Here is a 16,892-nt window from a genome sequence, read left to right as displayed (position 1 = left end):
TTATGTTTTTTATACCATTTTTCATGCATTACATGATATAACATTGTCGCATTATTTTTGGATTTTAACCAGGAATTTAACTTTATTTCCGATTTTTTCTAATTTGAAATGTTTGGAAAACAGACTACTACATGCAGTACTGGTAGTTTGTCCTCTCTTTCTATGACCACGTGGTGTATAGCAAAAAAATGAAAAAAAATGCACTTTCACTGTTAAGCATCAAGTATTTAAATGTGGCCATTTCCAACACTGACTGTCTGTGAGCAAGGGCGGATGCCCGAAACGCGTCAGATTGTTTGGTTCAGCTCCTAATAAAACTTGTGCCTGAAGTAAGCTATTTGGATCTGCGTGATTTCCTGGGTCGCTTTGGTCGGAGCCTGGGAGGTTGCACTTGCTGGATATATATATATATATTTTTTTTTCAACAATCTTGTTTACCACAACTTTGTTGCACCTATCCAGATACATTTTATTGCGTGTCCCTAGTGGATGAAAAAGTCAGCTATCTGAGGTGATACACCGCCCGGCTAGAAAAACGGTGCATATTTGTCTGCACAACAGCATGAGAAGATACGTTGTTAGGTGGCCCAAAGATTCACTTATGTAGAGGATGGTACTAGAAATAAGGGCGACAACACTATCACTGGTTTGCTAGTTTCTATTTAGGTTTCGACTTTTGGCGAGGGGCAAAGCCCCTCCCAGTCGAAATCTTTTGTTTTTAGTAGTGAGGTTAGGACAGCCTCTGTTTCCAATTGGCTAGCTCCATAAATGGAGGCTAGCCATTGGGAGGCAGAGGCTGTCAATCGCGCTCACGAAAACGCGATTCGGGGGCGTTTCTGGTGCTTTTTTTAAGCCCCGCCCCTTTGTCCCGGGCCGCGCTGCGATTGGCTGCCGGCCCGGGACACCCACGTGACGTCATTCCCGGGCCGCGCTGTGATTGGCTGGCCGGCCCGGGACACCCCCCTGACGTCATTCCCGGGCCGCGCTGTAATTGGCTGGCCGGCCCGGGACCTGACTTGTTTTCAGTGGGATGGTTGGCGAGGCAGATGCTTTTGGTGTAGTGGTCACTCCTTGGACATCTGTATTCTGTTTGCCCCCGCAGCAAGTCAGATTAGGCCACGTTGCAGTTACCATCTCCTTAAAGTAGTATCCTGATCAGACCTCCTCTACCCAAAGGTTGCACCCCAGTTCCTGCGCAACAACAGCCCTGTGGGGGCAGCGGCCTTGCGGTGTCTCTGTGGTCAGCGTAGCAGACGGAAAGAGCAAACATTGTGCCAGTTAAATCCTGCCAGAATTTGAATGCGGCGTGAAGAAGCATTAATGGATCTTCGCAGCAGGAGCTCAACCAACTCCGTTACTGTAATGTCCGAGGAAAAGAACACAACGCGAGCGATTAAGAAAATTAAAATATCAATCGCTTTCCGTTGTTTAATACAGCTGATAAGATATAGCCTGAGAGTGGACTGGAGACGCTCTGGTATGAAAGGAGGAGCAGCTTCTTCCTTGACGTACTGCGTGTCCAATTGAATGTAGCTCGAGGGCTTAGTTCAGCCAATCCTGGTACAGTGTGTGGGAGGTAGGCGGGATGGTGACCACCAGGAAGTGATTCTAGGCAGCATCGGTGCTGCACCCATAGCAGCAACTTCCCATTTTCTCGGAGTCGGGACAGATGAGCAGCCAGCCTAGAGTGAAACAGCATGTACCGTTGATAACGTTGGAGTGGAGACGCGAGGAAGGTGAGCGGCGCCGCCCTATCTGGGGGGCTTCTTCTGCTGAGTCTCATTTTTGTACATCCATGTGATGTACACATTGCTCATGTAGACCGCATTGTGTAGTGCTTGCTTTGGGATTACAATGTGTTAACGTGCGTGTTGCAGGGATGTGACCTGGAGGTGACGTCCGAAGGAGGGACTGGAAGGGAGGTGGAGCAACAGAAGAGTTGTGTTGATTGTGTGGTTTCTTAAATGTGGGTGTAATCAGTTTATTGAGAGTGTTTGACACACAGATCCTTAATGCACTGTCATAAATGAATGGCCGCTTTAGTTACATGGAATCATTGTCCCAGAAAGTTTGATAGGGACATGTGGGACAGCATACCTATTAACTGCGTTGCAGTTTAACTAGCATCAGTGTGATGCGTGCGCATCTACTCGCACTAAAAAAACATGCCAGTTCGATTCAGCAACCTCTGGAATGAAGCATCCCACGAGCCCGTTGTCGCCAGTATTAGCATAGCCTTATTGAACGTATGTACTGCTCTTGCACAGCCCAGGTAGGCAGTGACCGGTCTCTGACTTGCACACCTAAAACTCTCTTCCAGTTCTACTGCCAACTCTCCGGAGGGAGAATTAACGAACACGCCAAGTCCTGTAAATATGAAGACAGTGACCCGAAAATAGCCGATTAACTTGTCTACTCTCTTGCTTAAAGAAGCAACGCTCGTAAAAAAGGAAACATTATTTATGGGAATATGATTATTTTATTCCACACTTCTGGTCCTTACAGGATATAAAGAATCTTTCGAGAGCAAGACGCAGAGGATTTAACCAGTTTTAGGGAAGGAATACAATGAATAAAGTACACTATGCCATACTTCAAAAAGATTTCACAAGGTACCCGAGTTCCATAGCCTTATAAATGCACTCAGCCTTCGCCTTGTTCCTCTGTATGGTGACAGAACTCCTCGGTGACTTGCAATGTCCTTATAATGCGAGTATGTGAGGGATTTGGGATACAGCCCTAAGAGTATGGGGATGTTAATAATGGAATAGGATTGTGGGGCTTATTTGCATATGCCTAGGATGTGGCTGTGTTTTGTTGGGGTGACTGGGCTTTGATGTCTGGACTGGACGTGGGATGGGGCTTTGTAAGATCTGATTAGGTTTTCACTCGGCGGGAAGGGGGGGGCGTTGGGTCTATCAAGGGTCTCATAACGGAGGGCATGAGGGGGGGGTGCCCATACTGGACTTTCCAGGGTCTCACAAAATAAATAAAAATAAAATAAAAAATCTGTTCAGGGTCTCGGATGGAGGGGTAGGAAGGGGGGAGGGGGGTTCTTACATGGTTCAGTCCAGGATCAAAGAAGGTGGGGTCGTAGCTGGGAGTCTCAGACGGACCTGTTCATGGTTTCCCCTTATAAGCAGATAAAGGCGATCTCCCACGGAGCTGTCCAATGTTTCACTCCCAGGAGGGGAGAGGGCGCGGATCTGCCGGAAGTGATGTTAAGAGGCATATATAAGAGATTATATGTCAGTAATAAACATGACACCGAAGCCTATTTTACATGCAAGTTGGTGCTCGCCATTAGGAAGTGGTAGTCTCACCCCCAGAGTCTACAAACATTTAGAATGGATATTTTGATGGAAGCAAGGGCTGCTCCATTTCTGTTCGATGACACCCGGTTTTACACTTGCTGCGGCTACAACCCTGGGGCGCCAGTGGTATTACCGTGGAAAGTCACGCAAAACAGGTCAGGCTTTGAAAACCGTCGCTGTGACAGCCTCAAATGTAAAACCCCAGGCGGGACAAGGTGTGGAACCACACCCCCACAGAGAGGCTGGTGCCACACCTCTATAGCAGGACTGCCTTCTTTCCGTCATTAGGGGCATCGTATCCAGTCCTCATCCTTTATGTCATCACCTAATGCATTATGGGTATTGTAGTCTTGCTTCCATTGAACTAATTAGACTAAAACACCTGAAAACCATGACTGCTCCAGTGTGTGTGTATGTGACTGCTCCAGTGTGTGTGTGTATGACTGCTCCAGTGTGTGTGTGTGTGTATGTGACTGCTCCAGAGTGTGTGTGTGACTGCTCCAGTGTGTGCGTGTGTGTGTGTGACTGCTCCAGTGTGTGTATGTGTGTGTGTGACTGCTCCAGAATGTGTGCGTGTGTGACAGCTCCAGTGTGTGTGTGTGTGTATGTGACTGATCCCGAGTGTGTGTGTGTGACTACTCCAGTGTGTGTATGTGACTGCTCCAGAGTGTGTGCGTGTGTGCCTGCTCCAGAGTGTGTGTGTGTGTGCATGTTACTGCTCCAGAGTGTGTGTGTGTGTGACTGCTCCAGAGTGTGTGTGTATGTGACTGCTCCAGTGTGTGTATGTGACTGCTCCAGAGTGCGTGTGTGTGACTGCTCCAGTGTGTGTGTGTTTGTGTGACTGCTCCAGTGGGTGTGTGTATGTGACTGCTCTGGGTGGGTGTGTTGGGCTCTGGGTGTGTGTGTGTGTGGCTCTGGGTGTGTGTGTCTGGGTGTGTGGGTGTGTGTGGCTCTGGGTGTGTGTGTGTGTGGTAGTAATTGCTGTCTGCTGAGCTCGTCCGTAGGGTACAATAGGTCTCACATTTGCGAGAGATTAAGCTATTGGCAATGTAAATGACAATGCCATTTATTTATCGGTTTTCAAAACCAACACATAAATACAAATTTTGTCATTAACAATGCCAATAGCTCTAACTTTTCCAAAGGCGAAACCGTTGCATTGTAAATGCTTGTTTAACTTGTGTTTATATATTCCCTACGATTAGCAAACTAACTAGTATGTAGGGGTCCCCATTCTTTTCAAATTGAGGATGGTACTAGTTTCAGAGGAAAGAGAAGTTTCTACCTTCGCATTACATTCCAGCACCAGATTGCTGACGTCTCTCCTACTGGGAAAGGACTGGGTATGTGAGTTGTCACCTTGATGGTAGTGGAGAAAAAAAAACCCAGTGGAAGGCTGGTAGGAGTCATGTGATCAAGTCCCCTGTGAGGGACGAAACGCGTAATGGCTGTTGTTGCGCGCTATTTCAGAAGAGTGTGTATATATATATATATATTCACTGAAAAAACCATAGGTTATAGACCATATATAGTTAGGAATTCGCATTTACAAAACCTTATTTTACTCACACAAAACCATTGAAATTCCATATATAGTTAGTTGCACTAACTATATATCGCGCACCTGCAATCCACTGCTGATGATGTCACATATTACATCATTCATGACATGGTCAGTGACATCACTGATGACATCACTGATGACATCTCAAATGACATCACTGATGACATCTCAAATGACATCACTGATGACATCACTGATGAAATCTCATTTGACATTACTGATCGCATCACTGATGATATCATTCATGTGATAATACGATGAACCTCTTCAGACTCTAATATAACCTTAGATACAATCAGTGTAAACAGACACTCACAGACTGTCACTCATCCATGGAGTTACTCACACACCTAGTCAGTCATGCAAAGAATCAATCACACCTCCATTTCCTCAACTATACAGTTATACAAACTTTACTTATTCAAACATATACTAACACATATTTACTCTCTTATACAATCCCTGATACAAGTTCACAATGATCCATACAGCCACTTACACATTCACTGGCTCTTATGCACAGTTATTTATATATGTCAACTCTCACATGTACTGTGTTTTACATATGTACTTACTTTGACATGTAGCACTGAGATATCCATTCACTCACCAATACACTCATGCACACAGTCAACCGCCCATACAGCTGTTTCCACATGCACTTTTGAAACCATACATCTAGTGAATCAACTGCTCACACATCTATGCACAGAGTCCTACACCTCCCAGCCACCCACACACACACTCAGTCTCCCATAAAAATACTTGGGCAACCAATCAATAACCCATATAGTTACTCATATAGCTACTTATCAACACATGCAACAGTTTACAGAACAACAGACATAATGATGCACAAATTAAGACAGTTTAGTCACTAACCCATGCACTCAGTGAGACACATTTAATCACTCACTCATACAGTCAGTCATGCACCTACTAAATCCTACATCCAGACACTTATACATCCACTCATTCTTCAATATGTAAGACATATTTTAACTTTACAGAAACATACAGTCACTGGATGTTGTCATCAGTGATGTCATCAGTGATGTCATTTGAGATGTCATCAGTGATGTCATCAGAGATGTCACTGACCATGTCATGAATGATGTAATATGTGACATCATCAGCAGTGGATTGCGGGTGCGCGATATATAGTTAGTGCAACTAACTATATATGGAATTTCAATGGTTTTGTGTGAGTAAAATAAGGTTTTGTAAATGCGAATTCCTAACTATATATGGTCTATAACCTATGTTTTTTTCAGTGAATTTTCAAGGTTTTGTAAATGCTAATTCCTAACTATATATGGTCTATAACCTATGGTTTTTTCAGTGAATTTTCAAGGTTTTGTAAATGCTAATTCCTAACTATATATGGTCTATAGCCTATGGTTTTTTCAGTGAATATATATATATATATATACATACATATATAAACATATATCATCTGTATATCTATATAAATACAAACATAAATGCATGCATACAAATACTTATATGCATACAGATGCATGTTATTTACATGAACGTTGAAAAAACACTAATAAAAGCAAAGCTAAAAAGCCACCTCATTACAAACAGAATGGCTTTAACTTAAAGATCTATTGCATTTTCAATGCTGGTTTACTTTGGTTCCATCAAGAAGGCATTCAGATGTGTCACACATTTGCCATAAATTCTGAATGTTAGCACTCTAGTTGCACATTAGATCACTGTAGTAAAGCTACTGCTCACCAGGGACGTCTGCTGCTGGTATTCAAAGTGCATGTTTCAGTCTGCATGTCAGAATTTTTTTAATGAAATAGAAGAGGATTTGAGAAGTCACTCAAAATGATTCCTAATTTTTCTTTCTGAAGCACTAATCAAACTTTCTATGGCAAAATTAACCCCCTCATGTTCCTTTTTAAATTGAGTGTTTTCAGACTTACCACTTCATTCCAATCAAGATGGCTTCTGGTGTGCCATACTTTTGTCATAAGTAAGACTGTTAGCGCTCTAGTTGTTCTTTAGAACACTCTGGGACATTCTGTCATTGGGCTATACTTGGGCTACATCTGGGTGATATTTGGACTACATTTGGGCTCTTTTGTCTCTGGTGGCCATTTTGGGAGACTGCATGTCAGAATTTTTTAATGAAATAGAAGAGGATTTGAAAAGTCACTCAAAATGTGCCCTAATTTTTCTTTCTGCAGCACTAATAATACCTTCTATTGCATAATATACCCCCTCATTTTGTTCCTTTTTAAATTAAATGTTTTAAGAGTTACCACTTTATTCCCATCACGATGGCTCCAGGTGTGCTATACCTTTGTAATAAGTAGGACTGTTAGCGCTCTAGTTGTTCTTTAGAACACTCTGGGGCATTCTGTCATTGGGCTATACTTGGGCTACATCTGGGTGATATTTGGGCTACATTTGGGCTCTTTTGTCTCTGGTGGCCATTTTGGGAGACTGCATGTCAGAATGTTTTAATGAAATAGAAAAGGATTTGAGAAGTCACTCAAAATGTGCCCTAATTTTTCATTCTGCAGCACTAATCATACTTTCTATGGCAAAATATACCCCCTCATGTTGTTTCTTTTTAAATTAAATGTTTTAAGAGTTACCACTTTATTCCAATCAAGATGGCTTCAGGTGTGCCATACCTTTGTAATAAGTAGGACTGTTAGCGCTCTAGTTGTTCTTTAGAACACTCTAGGAGGCTGCAGTAGAACACAAAGGAATCAACTGACAGTCTCTGTCCTTGTTGGATGTACATGTTTTACTGAGAATGTCAGACTTCATTTTCACATGACTGAGAAAGATAATGTGAATTTACAGAAAATATGCTTTCAGTTTAGCTTATAGATCCCCTTCCAAACCACTGTGGGAAAATCATGAGATATTAGTTTTCTTTCAAACAATATTCATGATATCACAGCAGAAGGTTTTTTCACATGGTAAAATCACCTTAGAACCCACCACAATTCCTAAAACGAGTATGGTACCATCAACAAATGATTTATAATGTAACTAAAGTCCTAAAACCCTCTATTAAGTACAATGCTTTTTAATGAGGTGCTATCATGTATATTGGTCCCAAGATGGCTGCCAACACTTCTTGGATGAAGTGCTGACAGCCAATCAGATCAGATGTGTGGTTAGGCTCCGCCCAGATATATATCTTTTTTTGAACCTAAATTACTCAAAATCCACTGGAGCACATATATTGAGACCTAGCAAAGGCACATCGGGCTAACAGTCCCTACAATTTTGCCAAGTTTTGTGCAAATCCATTCAGCCGTTCGAGCTAAAAGTGAGGCCAACCGCCCTATGGAATTAACATGGGAAAAACGCGTTTTGGGACCCCCCTTTTTTCTCGGCCCCCCCTTGATGAAACCCCCCAAATTGTCAGGGGCTGCTCAGAAACAAAATGTTCAATTTTCCTGAAAATTTCAGCCAATTCCGTCCACAAACGCCAAAGTTATTAGACATAGAATTTTCAAAAATCCCATAGAGAAAAAATCCTAACTATATATACCTACTGGCGAAGGTAGGTAGGTAGGTAGGTAGGTAGGTAGGTAGGTAGGTAGGTAGGTAGGTAGGTAGGTAGGTAGGTAGGTAGGTAGGTAGGTAGGTAGGTAGGAAGGAAGGAAGGAAGGAAGGAAGGAAGGAAGGAAGGAAGGAAGGAAGGAAGGAAGGGTAGATGTAGATGTAGATGTAGATGTAGATGTAGATGTAGATGTAGATGTAGATGTAGATGTAGATGTAGATGTAGATGTAGATGTAGATGTAGATGTAGATGTAGATATATATATATCCGAAAAAACTCCAAACACCACTTCCAGGTCAACCAACGTCAGACCGGCGAGGGAACACAGGAGACGGACCACAGAGTGCGCTGCACAGGATCTTTTATTTGCAAAGAAGCCGGTAAGCCAGAGGGCACTACGCGTTTCGGGCTGGAAAAGCCCTTGTTCACATGCAAATGAGCCAGTTTCAACTTTTTAATTTTATACTGCTGTGTACACCCAATTGGCCCGCCCTGTCACATGGTATAACTCTGCATAGACATAAAAGACATTTTACTCCTACATTTTAGGGAGGGAAGTACTGCCAAGTATACTTTTTCCTTTGTTTTCAAACAAACCACATTTGAATATTATATATTATTTGCGTACAAATTAATATAAATAAAATGCGATGCCATGTTTAAAAAACAGGATCTTAGGACAAAATAGCAGATTTGCATAATACGGTATCACAAAATAAATAACAGGATAAATCCTTATAGAAAAAAACGTAAAAATGTCTATATACAGTATTATAGTGACTGGGGAATTGTAGGATTGCTGAAGGTGCCAATATTTACAATTTAGACTGGTTCCAGGTCTGCGTTTGGTGGAGAGTGGTAAAGTGCATAGGGAAAAGAGGTAAGTGAGAATAAAGTGCTGAATCCACATGTTATAAAGTATCTGTGTCATCATTGCATAAATGCAAATAGTCAGAGATAGGAACATGACCCTATATAAATCTCATACAAAAGTTGTTAAAACAATGGATACTTAATAAAACTACCATGTGTAAAATTCATAGTTGCTAAAAACACCCGGTGTAAAATACAGTGGTAAAAAGTGTACAAAAATATTTTTTCATTTTTTTGATAAAACAAGTGTATCTAAATTATTATACAACAATATTTACAACATTAGAGGAAGGTAAGGAGTTACATTTATCAATAATAGATTGACCAACAAGGAACTTGACTGGTCAACTGAACAGCTAGTGGATTCGGCACCATCATAATTCACTTGGACTAGACTATTTGACCCACTAGATAACAGGGAACCTGACTATCTAGGAGAGAGGAAACCAAGGTAATACTTATTGAGGGGCATCTCATAGAAAATGACGGAGATCCTCAGTAATATTAAGCCCGTTAGGCCATTTACTATCAAATTCAAGGATCATTCGTGATTCTAATTGCCTAAGTTTGAGCTCACGGTTGCCTCCACGTCTTAGTTTGGGGATCGAGGCTATCACGTAGTAAGATAGACAATTAATATCTTTACTATGAGTGCTCAAAAAATGACGTGCAACTGGGTATGCTGGATCTGAGTGCAGAATAGCTCGTATATGCTGTAAAATTCTGACATGTACAGGTTGTATGGTGCTACCTACATAATTGAGGCCGCACGTACATGTCAGAACATATACTGCATATTCTGTTTTGCAAGTATGCTGGCCTTTGATTGGGGTCTCTGTGTCACTAAAAGGAGTTTTATAGTGAGTCCTATTTATTCCGAGTTTACACGCTCTACAAGTAGAGCATTTCCGGAATCCCTCCTTGATTAGCCAGTTCTGTTTGCACTTTAGTTCAGGACTACTTTGATCAAGCACTGCACCCATACTGAGAGCACGTCGGAAAGTAACCATGGGTTTGTTAGGAAGCATATTTCCTAATACATTGTCCGTTAATACAATAGGCCAGTTATGATTGATAATCTGTCTTATTTTATTTTGTTGGCTACTGTAATTGGTGATGAACCTGGGACATTCCTGTTTGGTGGTATCTATTGTCTCATCAGGTGAGTTAGAAGTTTCAGAAGATGTGCTTAGCAGACTAGCCCGGGTTCTGTCTTGTGATTTCGCTAATGCTTGATTAAACATTTTTTCTGTATACCCTCGGGCTTTCATGCGACTGCGTAGGTCATTAACACTACTCTCGAAATCATTAGTACTACTGCAGATTCTTTTCAGCCTAAGTATTTCCCCGTAGGGAATACTTTGGATCGTGTGCCTGGGGTGTAGACTGGAGGCATGAAGAGTAGTGTTGCCTGCAGTAGCTTTACGATGGAGAGTGGTTTGTACTCTATCATGTTCATCAATGTATACAGTCACATCCAAAAATTCTGCTTGTTTGTTACTTATTTTGGATGTAAACCTAAGATTGTATGGGTTATCATTGATGGCATTTATGAACGCACACGCTTCTGTTTCATCACCTTGCCACACCAAGAAGATATCATCGATATAGCGAAGGTATCGGACAATTTTTTCACGTACCCACACATGATGCGTGACATTGAGGACCCGCTCCTCCCACCAGCCAACGTGCAAGCACGCATAGCTGGGGGAAAAGCAGGCCCCCATAGCCACGCCCCTCAATTGCTTCCAAATCTCTTTGCCAAATAAAAAGTAGTTGTTATACAAACACCACTCTATTAAGCCCAGAATCACTTTGTTGTGTTCATAAAAATCAATTGGCCGTTGGCCTAGGAAATGAGAAACTGCATTCATACCATCTGTATGTGCAATGCTGGTATATAATTGTTCAACATCCAAAGTTATTAGGAGCATATCATTCTGCCATTCTAAATCCTCTATTTTGGCAAGAAAGTCTCCAGTGTCGCGTACAAAGCTAGGCAGTCCGCTTACCCACTTTTGCAGAAAGAAATCCACATATTGGCCAACTCTTTCACCGCAGCTGTTGATTGCCGAGATTATTGGCCTCCCTGGTATCGGTGATTGTCCTTTATGCACTTTCGGGATCAAGTACATAGTAGGTAGAGTTGGATGTTCATTGAGCATGAATAAATACTCTTCCTCTGAAATTAGGCCCTCTCTTCGATGTTTCTGTAGAAGTTTGTTTAGATTTTCATTAGCCTTAATGTATTCTTTGTTTGTAGATTTTTTATAACAAACTGGATCCGATAACTGTCTTTGGGCCTCTAGAATATATGCTGCCTTAGGCCAAATAACAATGTTTCCACCTTTATCTGCCATTTTGACAACAATGTCCGGATTGTCTTTAAATTTTTTCATTAGTGCAGAGTATTGTGCTTGTTTTGCATCAAATTTCTTTCTTTTTTTATGAATGTTGGTGGTTTTGTGCAGTTTCTTCATTTCAGTAATGACACAATCTTGGAAAACATCAACTGCGTCACGGGTCATAATAGGTACAAAGTCAGATTTACGCTTAAAAGGAGTAATGCCGGCTCCTGATTTAGCGATGTTGATTCTTTCTAATCGGATTTGCGTACTTTCCATTTCATTTTCTTTGGTTGCTTCAGCATTGTCATCATTCATTAGATCGTGAATGGCAAGGAGCGCCGGAGCATCCGACACTGCAAAAGGTTGATTTGTGTCAGTAATATTTACGTTGGCAGAGTTGTTAGTGCCTATTGGAGTTTTGAGTCGTTGTAAAGCGAAGAATTTTTGAAGTTTTAATTTTCGGATGTAACAGTAAACATCCACCCTGGTGGAAGCATAGTTGAAATTTTGATTTGGACAGTAGTTTAAGCCCAGAGCCAGGAGTTATTGCTCCGCCTTGGTGAGAACTACATTAGACAGGTTGATAATTGATCTGTCCATTACTGTTTCTTTTTCTTCCATTGCTGATTGTTTTTTTGTGGTTTCTTGGACCCTTTGTTTTCTTCTTCTCCGCCTTTCCCGGCGTTTTTGGTTGCGGCGGGATTTGCTGTCGTTTTTTGGCGTGGTCTTAGTGTGCGCAGTTTTTCTTCCACTAAAAAACCCAGCTCCTCATCAATCTCCAAAACAGGCAGAGGCTGGTTGCTGACACTTAAATCTGTGCTAGAGCCACTTGATCCACTGTAGCTAGATAGCGAGTCACTGCTAGCGCCACCTGCAGCTTCATCATGTGCTTTGTTTCCAACTGCTGTAGGTTGAGCATTGGGTGTGGGATTGGATGCACCTCTAAATTGTTGCCTCTTAGTTGCATTGTATTTTCTAGCAAAGGTGAATATTTGTCCATTTGCATAGTCAGAAGCATCTCGGGCAAACTTGCTGATTTTTCGCGTTTTGATTTTTTCAGCATGCTTTTTTAGGCGGTCATTCATGGCTTCTTTCAACTGTTTTGCCCCTTCCACTTCCCCCAATGCCTTTATTTGCTCTTCCAACTCGGTGATTGTTATTAGAATGGCCTCTCTGTCAATCGCGGCATATTTAATGAGAATGAGGACTAAATTCATTGAAGCTGCGAGATTGTTCTGACCCCACTCTTTTAGCATGGATGGGTTGGGATTTTCGAAGCTTGGTGCTAGCATAATTCTCAGTCCTCGTGGCACCCTTTTTACTTCTGCATATTTGGAAAGGGAATAGTGCTCCCACCATTTCGTTATTTCCAGCCTTTTTTGTTTTTCCAATTCTTTGTACAGTGATTTCAGATTGGGTTTATCCTGTGATTCTGTGTTTGTTGTAGGCGCGCTGGTGTTGTTAGTTGGCGCCATCACTCCACTGAACAGTAACTCCGCCTCCTCCTCCCTTGCACGGAACTCCTCCGCAGACATCACCTCTGGTTACCCGGCTAAACACAATTGGCAAATTGACACCACCGAGATGATTTTACTTTTCGAATGGTGTGTATGATATGCGCTGTTTCCCCGAAGACGGGAAAAACCTTTCCACCTCCGCTTCTTTTAACAACTTCGAACTCACCGCGTATACCGCTGTCACTCGTCTGGCAGAGCCTTCCGAATCCGCCGATGAATGCGCGCGTTACACAGCCGGTTCAGAGTGTCTTCTTCCAGGTTGCGTGAGGGGGCTGCCACATTTAATTTCCTCCAGGAAACGTGGAAAACGAAGTGGCTTGCAGTGGCGCCTCAACTGGAAAGGGGGCCCGAAACGAAAGCAAGCCGGCTTCCGTAATTTGCATCCGAAAAAACTCCAAACACCACTTCCAGGTCAACCAACGTCAGACCGGCGAGGGAACACAGGAGACGGACCACAGAATGCGCTGCACAGGATCTTTTATTTGCAAAGAAGCCGGTAAGCCAGAGGGCACTACGCGTTTCGGGCTGGAAAAGCCCTTGTTCACATGCAAATGAGCCAGTTTCAACTTTTTAATTTTATACTGCTGTGTACACCCAATTGGCCCGCCCTGTCACATGGTATAACTCTGCATAGACATAAAAGACATTTTACTCCTACATTTTAGGGAGAGAAGTACTGCCAAGTATACTTTTTCCTTTGTTTTCAAACAAACCACATTTGAATATTATATATTATTTGCGTACAAATTAATATAAATAAAATGCGATGCCATGTTTAAAAAACAGGATCTTAGGACAAAATAGCAGATTTGCATAATACGGTATCACAAAATAAATAACAGGATAAATCCTTATAGAAAAAACCGTAAAAATGTCTATATACAGTATTATAGTGACTGGGGAATTGTAGGATTGCTGAAGGTGCCAATATTTACAATTTAGACTGGTTCCAGGTCTGCGTTTGGTGGAGAGTGGTAAAGTGCATAGGGAAAAGAGGTAAGTGAGAATAAAGTGCTGAATCCACATGTTATAAAGTATCTTGTGTCATCATTGCATAAATGCAAATAGTCAGAGATAGGAACATGACCTAAATCCTAACTATATATACCTACTGGCGACCGCCAGTAGGTAATAAAAAAAAATATATATATATATATATATATATATATATATATATATATATATATATTTGAAGGGCTTTCTACTTTTGAAAGGAATTGGAGTCGCACACTCTGCACGATGCTAACAGGCGTTTATTTCAAGGAGTGTGGGGCGCACCTGACGCGTTTCATTTGACACTGCAAACTTCTTCAGAGGTAAAATCCCCGATGATTGAGCACTGTTCGTGGGCCACTCGTGATCTAATTTGAAGCAAGTCCGGCCCTCTAGTGGACAGCCAGGTTGGTGGTTAAATACGGCATGCTGGTCCTTGTGGTCCACGTATTCAGTGCTCCTGACGGCCTGATGATTGATGTTTGCCTCTTAAGTCACTGTCTTGCTGAGAGATTAGATTCCCAGTCGTGCAGTTCCTTGCAGTTGGACATTACCAAAAACTGCATTTAGATCCATACCAGGCTATCTATCTATCTATCTATCTATATATTTTCATGGGATTTTTATAGCAATACATTTAAAATATTAAAAAAATATAATGTAAAATATTTGTTAATTATGTTACAGTATATATATATATATATATATATATATATATATACACACACACACACACACACACACACACACACACACACACACACACACACACGTGTGTTTCAATAAGCAAATTATTTATATATAGTATTATATTTTAGTGGAAATTATTTAATTTACATTATATTACATTTATATATGATAATTAAGATTTATTACTTTACACTCTATATCAAATAAAAAAAAATGCTTTTAAAAATGTTTTTGGTGGATATTCCTGGCAAGAATATTTTGTTCCGATGTTGAATGTAACTAGTTAAAAGTCTTGTAAATATGCCTTCATTTTGAAGATACTGAGGTGTAAAAAGTTTTCTTTCATTCAGAAATTGACACAAGATTCCCAAAATGAAGCATATTCGACCTATACAAACCACCTCAGAGATACTAACCACGTAACTTCCAGAGTTATAAGTCCAGTATAACTATAAAATATAGAATAATTAAACTTTTCATTGGAGTGAACACATTGTTATACTATGTATCCTTAGGGTCACGTATTATTGTAGTTGGAAATGTCTTTTCTTGCCCATAGAATTAAAATTGTATGCATTAGAGTTATGTATAAATGCCTGCTATCGCACTGACATACTATATCACTGTGAAGCACTCTGATACCCTAACAGGTAATGTTCGCGCTATATAAGACACTGAATAAATAAATAATGAAAAAATATATATACAGACAGACACACATATCTGTGGCAAACATTAAAAATGTACCTTTCACTTTCATCTGAGGATGAGGACGATGCCTTTTTCCGACGTTTCTCCCTTTCCTTCTCCTTGTTTTTTTTCTTTTTCTCCTTCTTTGACCTTTTGTTGCTTTCAGACCTATGAAATAAGAAGGAAACAAGAAAAATCTCAAAAGAAAATTAAGGCTCTCTGCAACCCAACACAGGAAGTATTTGTTTTCTACAGTGGAGTTCACTGAAACAGGGGACCATAAATGGTAACCCGAACATTTCTTGCACATTACGTGCTTTGTGGAGTTAGTGTTTTTCTAAAGGTAAATTGACTATTTTATTGATATATGTGCAAGCCACCAACCTAAACAACTCAATAAGCATTTTTACAGTGTATGATAGGACTGAATATCAGTAATACCTGTAGACAAGGGAAGCAGAGCAGGAGGACCTGGGGGAGTACACTATAGAATATAAGTGGAATCTTATTCAAGTGTGCTGAGGCGATTCAATCTTTGAAGCAAGAGAATGAGTTTTGAAGACTGACTGGAGGGAGAACACCGCCTGTTTATTCAATTCACAAGGGCTGCAAGTATGCTTCAAAGCTGACCGGAGTAAGTGTTTAATGTCAGAGTGGGAAAACAAATTTAGCGAGAAGTTAGCTTTCAGTCTGAAGATTTCAGCAGGTGAGGGAGGGAGACAAAGGTAATTCTTGTCTGTAAGAGACCGCTATCAGAGGAGGAACATGCCAGTGGTCTAAGTAGCCCGCCACTTCCTAAAGCTCTGACCAGCCCATCTGTCCATTCATCCTCGTCCTGCACTATGGGTGCTGCTTTCAAGCCGTACTAGTCCCATCCCGACCGGAGGGGAGGACAAAATTATGACCCTACTGCCATAAGAGGCTCACATTGGAGAGGCACTGGCATGGAAGCCTGGTCCCACCCCCACTGCGCGAGTTCACTGCGCCATATATCCTTGCCCAACAGTGCAGATCTGTGTGGTGGCTCCAGAAGCCTGTGCCTGGAGGTGCCAAACTGTCCTTGCTTAGTGACCAGCCAGAGGAACCCTCGGTGGATCAAGGAGTGGCAGGATGCAGAGGCCCATTACATCATTGGGGAGCTCTGGCCTCACTAGAAGAGAGATCCCACCTGACCCTTTTACAGCTCGCTTTCTTCTCCCGGACACAGCTGCATTTGAGACATACAGCAGGGAGCGAAAGGGCAAACTGGGGGGAGTGTTCTGATGCTGGGAAAAGCTCAGTGGTGCTGTTGACTTCCTTCTGGGACCTGTTACTAGTAAGAAATAAGTGACCTAGTGCAGCCTGCGAACAATTTCTTTTGAT

The 16,892-nt window shown here is 41.6% G+C and overlaps 1 protein-coding gene across 1 annotated transcript in view; it reads right to left on the bottom strand.

Moving 5' to 3' along the window:
- The window catches only part of C10H1orf35 (chromosome 10 C1orf35 homolog), a 148,029-nt gene that overhangs the window by 24,508 nt on the left and 106,629 nt on the right, over window positions 1-16,892 (bottom strand). Inside the window, exon 8 of the mRNA XM_086941114.1 lies at window positions 15,588-15,698. Within this exon, the coding sequence (XP_086797240.1) occupies window positions 15,588-15,698 (111 nt within the window). The remainder of the gene's footprint in view (window positions 1-15,587; window positions 15,699-16,892) is intronic.

Source organism: Lissotriton vulgaris, chromosome 10, assembly GCF_964263255.1.
Source record: "Lissotriton vulgaris chromosome 10, aLisVul1.2, whole genome shotgun sequence".
In the NCBI taxonomy this organism is placed as follows: Eukaryota; Metazoa; Chordata; class Amphibia; order Caudata; family Salamandridae; genus Lissotriton; species Lissotriton vulgaris.
The sequence above is the reverse complement of the archived record's forward strand: the minus strand, read 5'-3'. Positions and strand labels throughout refer to the sequence as shown.